Source organism: Triticum aestivum, chromosome 6B, assembly GCF_018294505.1.
Source record: "Triticum aestivum cultivar Chinese Spring chromosome 6B, IWGSC CS RefSeq v2.1, whole genome shotgun sequence".
In the NCBI taxonomy this organism is placed as follows: Eukaryota; Viridiplantae; Streptophyta; class Magnoliopsida; order Poales; family Poaceae; genus Triticum; species Triticum aestivum.
In genome coordinates, this window is record NC_057810.1 from 121,274,466 (window position 1) to 121,290,978 (window position 16,513).

General features: G+C 44.5%; 2 protein-coding genes and 1 long non-coding RNA gene across 3 annotated transcripts; all 3 read left to right on the plus strand.

The window, feature by feature from the left end:
* The first annotated feature begins 2,379 nt into the window (after window positions 1-2,379).
* LOC123133721 (uncharacterized) lies at window positions 2,380-3,273 on the plus strand. The gene is made up of 3 exons (XR_006465365.1): window positions 2,380-2,677; window positions 2,914-2,987; window positions 3,111-3,273. It is a non-coding gene; the product is annotated as an uncharacterized lncRNA (long non-coding RNA).
* Window positions 3,274-3,275: 2 nt separating this feature from the next.
* On the plus strand, window positions 3,276-4,529 carry LOC123133720 (uncharacterized). Its single transcript, XM_044553137.1, has one exon. The coding sequence runs from the start codon at window positions 3,343-3,345 to the stop codon at window positions 3,706-3,708; it is 366 nt and encodes a 121-aa protein (XP_044409072.1). The 5' UTR covers window positions 3,276-3,342; the 3' UTR covers window positions 3,709-4,529.
* A 10,643-nt stretch (window positions 4,530-15,172) lies between these two features.
* Window positions 15,173-15,497, plus strand: LOC123135316 (uncharacterized). Its single transcript, XM_044554357.1, has one exon. The coding sequence runs from the start codon at window positions 15,173-15,175 to the stop codon at window positions 15,470-15,472; it is 300 nt and encodes a 99-aa protein (XP_044410292.1). The 3' UTR covers window positions 15,473-15,497.
* Window positions 15,498-16,513: the final 1,016 nt, after the last annotated feature.

Here is a 16,513-nt window from a genome sequence, read left to right on the forward strand (position 1 = left end):
CAAACTAGCAAAATAAGCATGGCAAAGGCTATCCTTGACTTTTTATTGAAACTAAAGAAGAAAAACACTATTCTAACTAACAGCAAGCAAAAACTAAAAAAATAAAATGATGCTCCAAGCAAAACACATATCATGTGGTGAATAAAAATATAGCTCCAAGTAAAGTTACCGATGAACGAAGACGAAAGAGGGGATGCCTTCCGGGGCATCCCCAAGCTTAGTTGCTTGGTTGTCCTTGAATATTACCATGGGGTGCCTTGGGCATCCCCAAGCTTAGGCTCTTGCCACTCCTTATTCTATAGTCCATCGAATCTTTACCCAAAACTTGAAAACTTCAACCACACAAAACTTCGTTATTGCTTATTGGAAACCTCTAAGATTTGGCAAGTGATCATATTGCCGTTGGACAAAAAAAATTCCAGAACTGGCACAGTCATAGAGTGGTGAAAAATTAGACCAATGGGACAAGCGCAGCTCCTACTGACAAACAAACATAGAAAGAAAGAGAGAACCAGAGACCTGAACAGTAATTACTTGCATAGTATCAGAGCTATCATGCTAATTGTTTCAGGTTTGGAAGGAAACATGCTGGAGTTAGCAATATCGGTTTCACATCAAAAGAATTTTGATGGCAGGCATTGCAGCTTGCCATCGATTGGTCCCATCTATTTGTTGCTATCAACGACTATACCTTACAAATCAAAGCCCTATACATAATGTTGATTCGTAGTTCATTCCCTGTTAATTTTTTTCAAACATAGTCAATTGCTATGAAGTACTTGATCAAGTTGCTGCAATATGGGTAGAGGAGGCATCTTTCGGGTATATATTGCATCTCAGTTCTCTTTTGTAGATCTGAGTACAATATGACTCATATCTGCATTCTCTGTTGCCGGTTTATGCTCTTTGCTTGTGTTCTTCATTTCCAATTTATAGTCTTTGTGTTGATTTACACATTTGTTGTTTTATATATAATCTTTTCTACAAGCAGATGTGAGGAGCTTTTTTATTAGAAAATACCCATTGAGAGTATTGACCGTTATTTGAAGTAGATCAACCGAATTATTCCTTTAATATTTTTTAACAAAACAAATGCAGGCTTATGTTTCCTAAGAAATTACCATATGAGAGTTCTCTACACCTCCAGTTTATATGTTGCACATGGCACTTACCTCTTGGAGTTAGATCTCTTTCGTTGTGTGTTGTCTTCCACATTTCTTTCCCTAGAGGTCCTCGGATGAATCTTTGGTGGTTATAGACTTATAGTTGCATATATAACACATCTTTGGATGTAAACCACGGGAAACCTGGAAGGCATTATTGGTTTGGTACGAATATCCACTAAACTCATACGTAAGTATGACATGGGTTGGCCTCTTTCCCTCTACCAGGACTCTACTTATTTCACTTGTTATGCATCTTATGTTTTCTGATTAGGTGACAAACAGCTTATTCCTTTACACTTCAACATGTACTGCAGGGTTCTCCAGTTACTCAATCAAAACTTTATAGGTAAGCTCTTTGCTTTCCTTCTTGCTATAATTTCAACAATTATGTGTCAGTTACGATGATAACATGGAAACCGCAGTTAGTCTTAATTAGCAAATAAGACTTGGTTTTCAATCAGAAAGTTGTTGCCAAATAAATATTTCTTACTTCTGAGTCCGAAACCAGTTATTTCACTGCAAGATTACAAGAAGTGCTAATATTCCAATATGCCACATTTTATGCTAAGTGTTTTTTATTAATGTTCTTGCGAAGTATTGTCCACTATATATTCAATAAAAATAAAGAGTTATGCATGTATTACTCCCTCTATTCCTAAATATTTATCTTTCTAGATATTCATTCATTTTGCTCCATATATAGTCACTTGTTGAAATCTCTAGAAAGACAAATATTTAGGAACGGAGGGAGTACTTGGTAGTGGTTTACTCAGCTTCTTCAGGTTGCAAAAAGGCAACACTTCTTTTTGCTACTTGCAATATTTTATTTTGTGTCACGATGATTGGCATTCAATTCATAACTAAATTCTCTCTATTTAATCTGCTTATTATAGGTCACAATTTCATTCCAGTCCCCATGCATTCTTTGTGATTCGGTTTTGGTTTGTTGCTCATGTAGTTTGAATATAAATTCGTTATCTGTTTTTAATGCTTTTTATCACCATTGTTTCACAGGTCTGTTAGCATGGTGGAAGCCAAAAATACACGCATGAGCGGCAGCAGCCCACGAGGTGTCTTCCTGGCTTCTGCTGCATGCCTCTTCGAACCTACCCCCGATGCGTTGGTAAGATTACCCCTTTGCCACTGTATGGGTCGACCCAGAGACCAGGACCGATCCCGGGTACCACGACAAAAATCATCTCGCCTCTCATCTCCCTCTCTCTGGCGATTAGGGTTGCCCCCACGCCGCCGCCAGGGGCTGACCACCGGCCTGGTTCCTCGTCCCGGCCGGTGCGCCGCCGAATGCCTCCACCCCCATCCTCCTACGTCCCCCATCCGCCCTAAGAAGCTCTCCACTCCGCCGCCAGGAGCACTTCTGCTGCCCCTGCCGCTGCAAATCAGGGGAGATGACCACCCGCTAGCCACCACAGTCGGTCGCCTCCATCCCCCCATCCGTCGGACGAGCTTCTCCACCCATCTGAGCTGCCCCACCGCAAACTAGCTCGCTGAAGGTACTTCTGAATGTTTTACAGCTATTATTACTATAAATGATTATCAAAACTTCAAAACTACTGCCTTGCTAGCATGTCTTAGTAGATTACTATATGAGGCCGTTGATAGCTACACACACAAAAAGCAAACAAAATGTCTGGTATAGCACATACCAATCACATTGCCAGTTGGCCCCGTGGAGTGCACCTTTTCTTCTAGTTAGCAAATAAAAGATGAATTGGTTTTGCGGCCTCAGCAAATAGCAAAGGAAGAGTGGCGCCACCGGTGACTCTAGACCTCCCCATCCCCGACAGCAACCAAATATTTGAGGTTAGGAAACCCCATTCTCTTCATCTCCTCCATCTCCTAGTAATAATTTGTTTATGTTATTTCCTTGAGGAAAACCCTAGCTTGATTTCCCCTCATAACCCTAACTTTCCCTTACTGCAACAGTGGAGTGGAGGGAGGAGATAAGGGGAGGTAGATAGGCGATGAGTCCAGTTGAGATTCCCCACTGGTAACATCCAACTTCTCTTTTGCAAAAAAAACATCCAACTTCTCTCTCCATAACTTTGTGAATGTTATGTTGTATGTCAATTTGTTTTTGGGTGGCTGCTGCTATTTCAGGTTTGATCATGTTCCCAACTCAGTGTGTGTGGATGGAAAGAGGCTGCGGCAATCTGCAATGCCTGTTGACCCCATGTCCAAGGTGCTCGACGATGATAACCTTCTCATCGAGATCCTCCTGCTAATCGGCTACCCCACCACCCTCATCTGCGCTGCTCTCGTCTGCAAACGTTGGTTCTGTCATGCCTCTGACCCTGCCTTCCTCTGCCGCTTCCGCAAGCTCCACCCTCCCCGCCTCCTTGGCGTATATTTCAAGACCAGGGCGAACCACTCACGCTTTGTGCCGATGCTACCACAGCCCCCAGAGAATGATGCAGTCATCAGCTGCGCAAGCTCCGTGGATGCACATAAACTCATGTTGGATGACTGGAATGACATCATCTTCACCAAAACATTTAACAACTGCGATGAAGAACCCGGATGAATACATATAGTGCGCAACCCGCTCTGCCCTGCAAGAGGCATGGTTATCGTACCGCCATTCCCATGCTACGGACACCAGGACGGCTATTTCTACGAGTTCTGTAAACTCCTATTCGAAGAAGAAGGTGACGGCTTGTCATACTTCTATGTGCAGAGTGAACTTTCTAATGATGGAAGAAAATCTACGGTGTATGTGTATATGTTGCAAGATGGTGTTTGGTGCTTGCATACCTCACCAACGACACAGCTTCCTTGTCGGCCACAGATACTGAATTCTTTGCTTGTTGACAATAAAATCTACATGGCGGCCACCCAAACTGAAATTCTTGTGTTGGATTTGACAGCCTCAAGTTTCTCCACATTTCAGGTCCCACAAGGGTTGGTTATTGGTTACAAACGAACCATGTTGTCACGGGGATATGATAATTCTGGTGTGTATCTCATTCATTTGAACGGGCTTCAGCTTTGCATCTGGCTACGCACAGGAGACAACTGGTTGCTGGTGGATACCATTTGCTTGCGTGAGATGTATGCTAAATTGATGATGCCTGATCTTACAAATTGGGTGTGGATAAATCAGGTGGGGGTAAATGCTGAGTTTGTTTTCTTGAGGATGGGTCGATGCCTAGTCTATGTGGGTATCAAGTGCAGGAAGTTGTGTAAAGTCTATGAGATGACAAGCGAGGATCGATGGTTGGGTCGTGTCCATCCTTGGATGATGATTTGGCCTCCCACATTCCCTGCGCTCAAGGATGGTCCTGCAAGGTTTGTCTTTTGGCCTTTGGGTGATGTTATTGTATTTTGTTTTTGTGTGGTCGCATTAGAAGCATACATGTGTTGGAAATATGCCCTAGAGGCAATAATAAATTGGTTATTATTATTATATTTCCTTGTTCATGATAATCGTTTATTATCCATGCTATAATTGTATTGATAGGAAACTCAGATACATGTGTGGGTACATAGACAACACCATGTCCCTAGTAAGCCTCTAGTTGACTAGCTCGTTGATCAACAGATGGTTACGGTTTCCTGACCATGGACATTGGATGTCGTTGATAACAGGATCACATCATTAGGAGAATGATGTGATGGACAAGACCCAATCCTAAGCCTAGCACAAAGATCGTAGTTCGTATGCTAAAGCTTTTCTAATGGCAAGTATCATTTCCTTAGACCATGAGATTGTGCAACTCCCGGATACCGTAGGAATGCTTTGGGTGTACCAAACGTCACAACGTAACTGGGTGACTATAAAGGTGCACTACAGGTATCTCCGAAAGTGTCTGTTGGGTTGGCACGAATTGAGACTAGGATTGGTCACTCCGTGTAAACGGAGAGGTATCTCTGGGCCCACTCGGTAGGACATCATCATAATGTGCACAATGTGACCAAGGGGTTGATCACGGGATGATGTGTTACGGAACGAGTAAAGAGACTTGTTGGTAACGAGATTGAACAAGGTATTGGCATACCAACGATCGAATCTCGGGCAAGTACCATACCGCTAGACAAAAGGAATTGTATACGAGATCGATTGAGTCCTTGACATCATGGTTCATCCGATGAGATCATCGTGGAACATGTGGGAGCCAACATGGGTATCCAGATCCCGCTGTTGGTTATTGACCGGAGAACGTCTCGGTCATGTCTGCATGGTTCCCGAACCCGTAGGGTCTACACACTTAAGGTTCGATGACGCTAGGGTTATAAAGGAAGTTTGTATGTGGTTACCGAATGTTGTTCGGAGTCCCGGATGAGATCCCGGACGTCACGAGGAGTTCCGGAATGGTCCGGAGGTAAAGATTTATATATGGGAAGTCCTGTTTTGGTCACCTGAAAAGTTTCGGGTTTTTCCGGTAACGTACCGGGACCACCGGAGGGTCCCGGGGGTCCACCAAGTGGGGCCACCAACCCCGGAGGGCTGCATGGGCCAAGTGTGGGAGGGGAACAGCCCCAGGTGGGCTAGTGCGCCCCCCCCACAGGGCCCAAGGCGCAGGGAAGTGGGGGAGGGGGCAAACCCTAGGGAAGATGGGCCCTAAGGCCCACCCTAGGTGCGCCTCCCCCCTCTCCCCTTCTAGCCGCCACCCAGATGGGATCTGGGGGCTGCCGCCACCCCTGGGAGGGAACCCTAGAGGGGGCGCAGCCCCCTTCCCTCCCCCTATAAATACTTGAGGTGTGGGGGCTGCCCAACACACGAGAACTTCTCCCTATTGGCGCAGCCCTACCTCTCTTACTCCTCCTCTCCCGCGGTGCTTGGCGAAGCCCTGCAGGATTGCCATGCTCCTCCATCACCACCACGCCATTGTGTTGCTGCTGGACGGAGTCTTCGTCAACCTCTCCCTCTCTCCTTGCTGGATCAAGGCGTGGGAGACGTCACCGGGCTGTACGTGTGTTGAACGCGGAGGTGTCGTCCGTTCGGCACTAGGATCTCCGGTGATTTGGATCACGACGAGTATGACTCCTTCAACCCCGTTCTCTTGAACACTTCTGCTTAGCGATCTACAAGGGTATGTAGATGCACTCTCCTTCCCCTCGTTGCTGGTTTCTCCATAGATAGATCTTGGTGACACGTAGGAAAATTTTGAATTTCTGCTACGTTCCCCAACAGTGGCATCATGAGCTAGGTCTATTGCGTAGATTCTTTGCATGAGTAGAACACAAAGTAGTTGTGGGCGTTGATTTTGTTCAATATGCTTACCGTTACTAGTCCAATCTTGTTTCGACGGTATTGTGGATGAAGCGGCCGGACCGACCTTACACGTACACTTACGTGAGACAGGTTCCACCGACTGACATGCACTTGGTGCATAAGGTGGCTAGCGGGTGCCAGTCTCTCCCACTTTAGTCGGAACGGGTTCGATGAAAAGGGTCCTTAAGAAGGGTAAATAGCAATTGGCATATCACATTGTGGTTTTGCGTAGGTAAGAAACGTTCTTGCTAGAAACCCATAGCAGCCACGTAAAACATGCAAACAACAATTAGAGGACGTCTAACTTGTTTTTGCAGGGTATGCTATGTGATGTGATATGGCCAAGAAGAATGTGATGAATGATATGTGATGTATGAGATTGATCATGTTCTTGTAACAGGAATCACGACTTGCATGTCGATGAGTATGACAACCGGCAGGAGCCATAGGAGTTGTCTTTATTTATTGTATGACCTGCGTGTCATTAAACAACACCATGTGATTACTTTAATTTATTGCTAACCGGTAGCCATAGTAGTAGAAGTAATAGTTGGCAAGACAACTTCATGAAGACACGATGATGGAGATCATGATGATGGAGATCATGGTGTCATGCCGGTGACGATGATGATCATGGAGCCCCGAAGATGGAGATCAAAAGGAGCAAAATGATATTGGCCATATCATGTCACTATTTGATTGCATGTGATGTTTATCATGTTTATGCATCTTATTTGCTTAGAACGACGGTAGTAAATAAGATGATCCCTCATTAAAATTTCAAGAAAGTGTTCCCCCTAACTGTGCACCGTTGCGAAAGTTCGTCGTTTCAAAGCACCACGTGATGATCGGGTGTGATAGATTCTTACGTTCACATACAACAGGTGTAAGCCAGATTTACACACGCGAAACACTTAGGTTAACTTGACGAGCCTAGCATGTACAGACATGGCCTCGGAACAGAAGAGATCGAAAGGTCGAGCATGAGTCGTATGGTAGATACGATCAACATGAAGATGTTCACCGATGATGACTAGTCCGTCTCACGTGATGATCGGACACGGCCTAGTTGACTCGGATCATGTAATCACTTAGATGACTAGAGGGATGTCTATCTGAGTGGGAGTTCATAAGATGAACTTAATTATCCTGAACATAGTCAAAATATCTTTGCAAATTATGTCGTAAGCTCGCGCTTTAGTTCCACTGTTTAGATATGTTCCTAGAGAAAAAATATAGTTGAAAGTTGACAGTAGCGATTATGAGGACAGTAGAAAGCTTATGTCCTTAATGCACCACTCAGTGTGCTGAACCCCAAACGTCGTCCGTGGATGTTGCGAACATCGTACATACACGTTTTGATAACTACGTCATAGTTCAGTTAAACGGTTTAGAGTTGAGGCACCAAAGACGTTTTCGAAACGTTGCGGAACATATGAGATGTTTCGAGGGCTGAAATTGGGGTTTCAGGCTCGTGCCCACGTCAAGAGGTATAAGACCTCCGACGATTTTCTTAGCCTGCAAACTAAGGGAGAAAAGCTCAATCGTTGAGCTTGTGCTCAGATTGTCTGAGTGCAACAAATCACTTGAATCAAGTGGGAGTTGATCATCGAGAGATAGTGATGTTTCTCCAAAGTCATTGCCACCAAGCTGCTAGAGCTTCGTGATGAACTATAACATATCAAGGATAGATATGATGATCCTTGAGGTATTCGCGATGTTTGACACCACGAAAGTAGAAATCAAGAAGGAGCATCAATTTTTGATGGTTAGTGAAACCACTAGTTTCAAGAAGCGCAAGGGCAAGAAGGGGCCCTTCATGAAACGGCAAATCAGTTGCTGCTCCAGTGAAGAAACCCAAGGTTGAACCCAAACCCGAAACTAAGTGCTTCTGTAATAAGGGGAACAGCCACTGGGGCAGAATTACCCTAGATACTTGGTAGATAAGAAGGCTGGCAAGGTCGATAGAAGTATATTGGATATACATTATGTTAATGTGTACTTTACTAGTACTCCTAGTAGCACCAGGGTATTAGATACCGGTTCTGTTACTAAGTGTTAGTAACTCGAAATAAAAGCTACGGAACAAACGGAGACTAGCTAAAGGTGAGCTGACGATATGTGTTGGAAGTGTTTCCAAGGTTGATGTGATCAAGCATCGCACGCTCCCTCTACCATCGAGATTTGGTGTTTGCGTTGAGCATAGACATGATTGGATTATGTCTATCGCAGTACGGTTATTCATTTAAGGAGAATAATGGTTACTCTGTTTATTTGAATAATACCTTCAATGGTCTTGCACGTAAAATGAATGGTTTATTGAAATCTCGATCGTAGTGATACACATTTTCATGCCAAAAGATATAAGGTAGTAATGATAGTACCACTCACTTGTGGCACTGCCATGTAAGTCATATTGGTGTAAAACGCATGAAGAAGCTCCATGTTGATGGATCTTTGGACTCACTCGTTTTTGAAAAGTTTGAGACATGCGAACCGTGTCTATTGGTGTATACGCATGAAGAAACTCCATGCAGATGGATCGTTTGGACTCATTTGATTTTGAATCACTTGAGACATGCAAATCATACCACATGGGCAAGATGACTGAAAGCCTCGTTTTCATTAAGATGGAACGAGATAGCAACTTGTTGGAAGTAACACATTTTGATGTGTGCAGTCCAATGAGTGCTGAGGCATGCAGTGAATATCGTTATGTTCTTACTTCACAAATGATTTAAGTAGATACTGAGTATATTTACTTGATGAAACACAAGTCTGAATTATTGAATGGTTCATGTAATTTTAGAGTGAAGTTGAAGATCTTCGTGACAAGAGGATAAAATGTCTATGATATGATCATAGAGATGAGTATCTGAGTTACAAGCTTTGGCACGCAATTAAGACATTGTGGAAATTGTTTCACAATTAATACCGCCTGGAACACCATAGTGTGATGGTGTGTCCGAACATCATAGTTGCACCCTATTGGATATGGTGCGTACCATGATATCTCTTATCGAATTACCACTATCGTTCATGGGTTAGGCATTAGAGACAACCACACTCACTTTAAATAGGGCACCATGTAATTCCGTTGAGATGACACCGTATGAACTATGGTTTAGAGAAACCTAAGCTGTCATTTCTTAAAAGTTTGGGGCTGCGACGCTTATGTGAAAAAGTTTCAGGTTGATAAGCTCGAACCCAAAGCGGATAAAACGCATCTTCATAGGACCCCAAAACAGTTGGGTATACCTCCTAATTCAGATCCGAAAGCAATAGGGATTGTTTCTTGAATCGGGTCCTTTCTTGAGGAAAGGTTTCTCTCGAAAGAATTGAGTGGGAGGATGGTGGAGACTTGATGAGGTTATTGAACCGTCACTTCAACAAGTGTGTAGCAGGGCACATGAAGTTGTTCCTGTGGCACCTACACCAATTGAAGTGGAAGCTTATGATAGTGATCATGAAGCTTCGGATCAAGTCACTGCCGAACCTCGTAGGACGACAAGGACGCGTACTGCTTCAGAGTGGTACGGTGATCCTGTCTTGAAGGTCATGTTGCTAGACAACAATGAACCTACAAGCTATGGAGAAGCGATGGTGGGCCCAAATTCCGACAAATGGTTAGAAGCCATGAAATCCGAGATAGGATCCATGTATCAGAACAAAAGCATGGACTTTGGTGGACTTGCCCGATGATCGGCAAGCCATTGAGATAAATGGATCTTTAAGAAGAAGACGGACGTGGACGGTAATGTCACCGTCTATGAAGCTCGACTTGTGGCGAAGAGTTTTTCACAAGTTCAAGGAGTTGACTACGATGAGATTTTCTCATCCGTAGCGATGATTAAGTCCGTTGGAATCATGTTAGCATTAGCTGCATTTATGAAATCTGGCAGATGGATGTCAAGACGAGTTTCCTTACCAGTTTTCGTAAGGAAAGATTGTATGTGATACAATCAGAAAAGTTTTGTCGATCCTAAGGATGCTAAAAGGCATGCTAGCTCCAGCGATCCTTCTAAGGACTAGAGTAAGCATCTCGGAGTTGGAATGTGCGCTTTGATGAGATGATCAAAGATTTTGGGTTTATACAAAGTTCATGAGAAACTTGTATTTCCAAAGAAGTGAGTGGGAGCATTATAGAATTTCTGATGAGTATATGTTGTTGACATATTGTTGATCGGAAATGATGTAGAATTTTTGGAAAGCATATAGGGTTATTTGAAAAGTGTTTTTCAATGGAAGACCTGGATTGAGCTACTTGAACATTGAGCATCAAGATCTATGAGGATAGATCAAAAATGCTTAATAGTACTTTCAAATGAGCACATACCTTGACATGATCTTGAAGGTGTTCAAGATGGATCAGTCAAAGAAGGAGTTCTTGCCTGAGTTATAAGGTATGAAGTTAAGAGTTAAAGCTCGACCACGGCAGAAGAGAGACAAAGGACGAAGGTCGTCCCCTATGCTTCAAACATAGGGTCTATAGTATGCTATGCTGTGTACCGCACCGAAGTGTGCCTTGCCATGAGTCAGTCAAGGGGTACAAGAATGATCCAGAAATGGGGATCATTGGACAGCCGTCAAAAATTGTCCTTGGAGTAAATAAGGACATGTTTCTCGATTATGGAGGTGATAAAGAGTTCGGCGTAAAGGGTTACATTGATGCAAGCTTTAACACCTATCCGAATGACTCTGAGTAGCAAACCGGATACGTATAGTGGAGCAACCATTTGGAATAGTTCCAAGTGGAGCGTGGAAGCAGCATTTACAATATGACATAGAGAATTGCAAAGTACGTACAGGTCTGAATGTTGCAGACCCGTTGACTAAAACCTCTCTCACAAGCAAAACATGATCAAACCCCAGAACTCATTGAGTCTTAATCACATGATGATGTGAACTAGTTTAGCGACACTAGTAAACTCTTTGGATGTTGGTCACATGACGATGTGACGAGTGTTAATCACATGGCGATGTGAACTAGATTATTGACTAGTGCAAGTGGGAGACTGTTGGAAATATGCCCTAGAGGCAATAATAAATTGGTTATTATTATTATATTTCCTTGTTCATGATAATCGTTTATTATCCATGCTATAATTGCATTGATAGGAAACTCAGATACATGTGTGGGTACATAGACAACACCATGTCCCTAGTAAGCCTCTAGTTGACTAGCTCGTTGATCAACAGATGGTTACGGTTTCCTGACCATGGACATTGGATGTCGTTGATAACGGGATCACATCATTAGGAGAATGATGTGATGGACAAGACCCAATCCTAAGCCTAGCATAAAGATCGTAGTTCGTATGCTAAAGCTTTTCTAATGTCAAATATCATTTCCTTAGACCATGAGATTGCGCAACTCCCGGATACCGTAGGAATGCTTTGGGTGTACCAAACGTCACAACGTAACTGGGTGACTATAAAGGTGCACTACAGGTATCTCCGAAAGTGTCTGTTGGGTTGGCACGAATCGAGACTGGGATTTGTCACTCCGTGTAAACGGAGAGGTATCTCTGGGCCCACTCGGTAGGACATCATCATAATGTGCACAATGTGACCAAGGGGTTGATCACGGGATGATGTGTTACGGAACGAGTAAAGAGACTTGCCGGTAACGAGATTGAACAAGGTATCGGCATACCGACGATCGAATCTCGGGCAAGTACAATACCGCTAGACAAAAGGAATTGTATACGGGATCGATTGAGTCCTTGACATCGTGGTTCATCCGATGAGATCATCGTGGAACATGTGGGAGCCAACATGGGTATCCAGATCCCGCTGTTGGTTATTGACCGGAGAACGTCTCGGTCATGTCTGCATGGTTCCCGAACCTGTAGGGTCTACACACTTAAGGTTCGATGACGCTAGGGTTATAAAGGAAGTTTGTATGTGGTTACCGAATATTGTTCGGAGTCCCGGATGAGATCCCGGACGCCACGAGGAGTTCCGGAATGGTCCGAAGGTAAAGATTTATATATGGGAAGTCCTGTTTTGGTCACTGGAAAAGTTTCGGGTTTTTCCGGTAAGGTACCGGGACCACCGGGAGGGTCCCGGGGGTCCACCAAGTGGGGCCACCAACCCCGGAGGGCTGCATGGGCCAACTGTGGGAGGGGACCAGCCCCAGGTGGGCTGGTGCGCCCCCCCCCCCAGGGCCCAAGGCGCAGGGAAGTGGGGGAGGGGGCAAACCCTAGGGCAGATGGGCCCTAAGGCCCACCCTAGGTGCGCCTCCCCCCTCCCCCCTTCTGGCCGCCACCCAGATGGGATCTGGGGGCTGCCGCCACCCCTGGGAGGGAACCCTAGAGGGGGCGCAGCCCCCTCCCCTCCCCCTATAAATACTTGAGGTGTTGGGGCTGCCCAACACACAAGAACATCTCCCTATTGGCGCAGCCCTACCTCTCTTACTCCTCCTCTCCCGCAGTGCTTGGCGAAGCCCTGCAGGATTGCCACGCTCCTCCATCACCACCACGCCGTTGTGCTGCTGCTGGACGGAGTCTTCCTCAACCTCTCCCTCTCTCCTTGCTGGATCAAGGCGTGGGAGACGTCACCGGGCTGTACGTGTGTTGAACGCGGAGGTGCCGTCCGTTCGGCACTAGGATCTCCGGTGATTTGGATCACGACGAGTACGACTCCTTCAACCCCGTTCTCTTGAACGCTTACGCTTAGCGATCTACAAGGGTATGTAGATGCACTCTCCTTCCCCTCATTGCTGGTTTCTCCATAGATAGATCTTGGTGACACGTAGGAAAATTTTGAATTTCTTCTACGTTCCCCAACAATATGAAACATTTATAATAGGAGGATGAGGGTGTCCCCTGTGTATGGGTGCTTGATCGGCATGCTGGAAAGGAAAATGGAGGAACTGGGAATAAGTATGCAAATTTAGAGGAATGGGGGTTTGCTTCTGAACTGTGATCCTCAAGATATCATGTTCAGATTGTTAATGCTGATTGTTTTCGAAATGTTGTCGTATAATAGACTTAAGGGGTTTTCTTGGAAGCATTCTTGTGTTTATGCATCAAACGTTTTACACTGGCATGCTTGTGTTTATGCATCTCTTCTGATTGAGATGTATCGCTACGAACTTCTTGCTCTTATATGACAAGGGTATAACGATATAATCTAACAACTTGATGTTCCTTTCACCCTCCTCCATGGCCATGCTGTATGTTTTAGTTGGCATTCAATCTGTTTTTCTGGAAGAGTTCTTATCATTTTGACTTTTTCTTTCCGCGCGATAATCATCTGACCTCGTTCTACAACCAGATGTCTTTTCACTTGTTTTGATCTTGTCACTGTTAATTATCGCCATCCTTATTATTGGTCTGCTTTGCTTGGAACAGCGATGCCATGTGAAGACGGGGAAGGCCTTGGATCAAAGAAGAGCGAACTGCGGCTGGTGGTGCGGTAGCCAAAACCCCTCGTCTTAGAGAAGCGATTGCATTATCTATTAGTTGTGTTTTGAGTCGGAGACAAGTTATTGCTTGGTAATGGATTGGTATGGTGGATAAAACTGGATCGGGTGCTCTATTATTGTTCCGAATAGACATGTATGTTTGTTTAGAACAAGTTGTGTATTTTTTTTTTTTACTTTCCAGTGTGTTGTCCATTGCAAAACCTGTGCTCGACTCCGTTAGCAACGTGCCTGTGGTATCGATCTGCTGATCATATTGAGGCATTAGCATTTGTTGCCAGGAGTAAGAATAAGACATTTATTTTGAACAGTCATCTATATGTTTGTGTTGCCCGTTGAGTAACAAGAAGATACTTATGGAATTACAGAAGCACAACATCAATATTGAATGACCGTCAAGAAGATAGTTATAGATTACATGGTTGTAATCCTTTGTCGTTCTTTACTAGATGGTGTCTATATATAAGCCCCCCCTGTTTTTCAAAACAGAAAAAGATTTTGATCTGGACACTGAATTTCTGTTACCTTGTTGCATAACAGAACGTCTTGCTTTATTATCATATTGGATTTGTTATTTATCTCGATCAGCTGAGAATTAACTAAATCTCAATCAATTCCATGACCATTAGATGCTGACGTGGATGAGTCCATCTCATCATGATTCGGTAAAGAGACTACTCAACTCAATTAACAGATGTTTCCACAACATGATTTGGGAAGGTTGAGTAAGAGGAGCTTCATCATCCACAGATGTTTCCACAGAATCTTACATCCACAATCTGCATACCAGTAGACTGAAACTGAATGTCCATAGCCACATTCAACTCTTTGCAGAATCCACAGTACCAGAGCAAACAGAGCCTGAAACCTGGAGAGAACTGTTATTAGGAGATTCAACTCTTTGCAGTTGCTCCCTCCACATATCACACTTATCATTCCTAGTCTCCAACGGTTGCCGAAATCCTCATAGAAGAGTTCAAAGACCAGCTTCTCGTCAGGATTTTCCACCACACCATCGGCCGTATGTAATGTATGTATGTAATGTATGTATGTACTATTGTAGTATGTATGCATTGCAAAGATAAGAAACTAAGAGTGGAATTTGTTCAGCTAGGGGAAGTTTGTTGTAACAAGCATCCTTGATATGGCAGTGGAGCAGAGCACCCCTGCTTCAAGACAAGATTCTTTGAGAATGAAGCTCATCTCTGGAGAGTGGAGAAAGAGGCTTGTTTGACAATCCATATATGCAGCAGCAGAAGCTCCATCCATATAAAGAGGGGCATCGTGCAGCTCAACGATCCTCATCACAGGCAAGAGAGAGGAAGAAGCACAAGTCCAGAAGCAATGGAGGGGAGGAAGAAGGAGAGAGTGATGGCCGGCGCCGTCTTTCTGCTCGTCATCCTGCTGTCGGCCCAGCGGCTGCCGGTCGGGGTTGCCGACCCCATGTCGCCGTTCTGCCAGTGCTACCTGGGCTGCTTTGGGTTTGACCCAGAGTGCAGTGGCGAAGGGTGGCAGAGGTGCCATGATTACTGCTGCGCCATAGCGTGCCGCTTCCCTGGGGACGCCGACTTCGACAGTGTGTGCGAGGGGTCCGGCGGGCAGCAGACTTGTAGTAGCACGGAGACCACCGGCTACGGTTGTTGAAATATATTGCCTATCTCCCTCCATCAGTTTGAACTTTTGAATGAGTTGGTTAGTGCATGAATTGATGGTTTCTCTTGTCTGCATTTTACTAGGTACTACTTCCTACTACTACTGCTGATGACGCTGCGGCCAATGCCAACTACTCGAGCTGCCGCCACGGCGAAGCACGGCTAGACTCACTGCGGAGGCTGCACGGAAGCCGTCGTGTGATGATGATCAGAGTCTTTGATGTGTTGTGATGTCTGATTATAAATGGCAGACAGTTTATGTGCATCTTATTTTACTTCTGATTTAATAAAGTCTTGTGCGATTTATTGAGAAATATGGTTCGGTAACGTATACTCCCTCGGCCTCAAAATAAGTGACTCAAATTTATACTAGCTTTGATGGAGGGAGTAATATACAGTAGTAATCTTACTAGATACTAAGCTCCCAAAACTTCATGGCCTCTGGTGGCTTGAGGGTTGTGGAGGGCCTGCCCGTTTGTTAGTGTGTATCTTCCTTTTTTTTCGCTTAACACTACACCACATGTTGCACGTAAATATTAACAGCTCAATTTAGTGCAACGCTTAATGCTGCAATTAATGTTTAATTAAATATAAAAATTGCGGATTATCTTTTGCTTATGAGCCAATTTACAAACCGGTCACGAGGGATGTCTGACCGGGCCTGCGAACTATACCAGTAAGATCGCACCCTATGCCTTTAGAGCAACTCCAATAGAACATGTAGATGAAAAATAACTAATTTTTGCATCTTCGTGGCCCAAAAAGCCATCTTCAACTGATGATGTAGATGTCAAAAAAAAATTACATCACCTGACCCAAGTGATGTAATACAACACCTGGAGATGCAAATTTGCATCTCCACCTCGAGGTTATATAAAACGGTTGGTCAAGCGACAACCGCATATCATTTCGTTTCCCCCATCATCGTGCGTCTTCTTCCTTTAGCCGCCGCCCGCCTGCCTACCCGCCACGCCGCCATCGCCCTACACTAGATCCGGCTGCCAACTAGTCCCCGCCGCCGATTCCACGACTT

Coding starts and splice junctions, on each gene's coding strand:
- LOC123135316 (XM_044554357.1), top strand. CDS start 15,173: ATGGAGGGGAGGAAGAAGGAGAGAGTGATGGCCGGCGCCGTCTTTCTG.
- LOC123133720 (XM_044553137.1), top strand. CDS start 3,343: ATGCCTGTTGACCCCATGTCCAAGGTGCTCGACGATGATAACCTTCTC.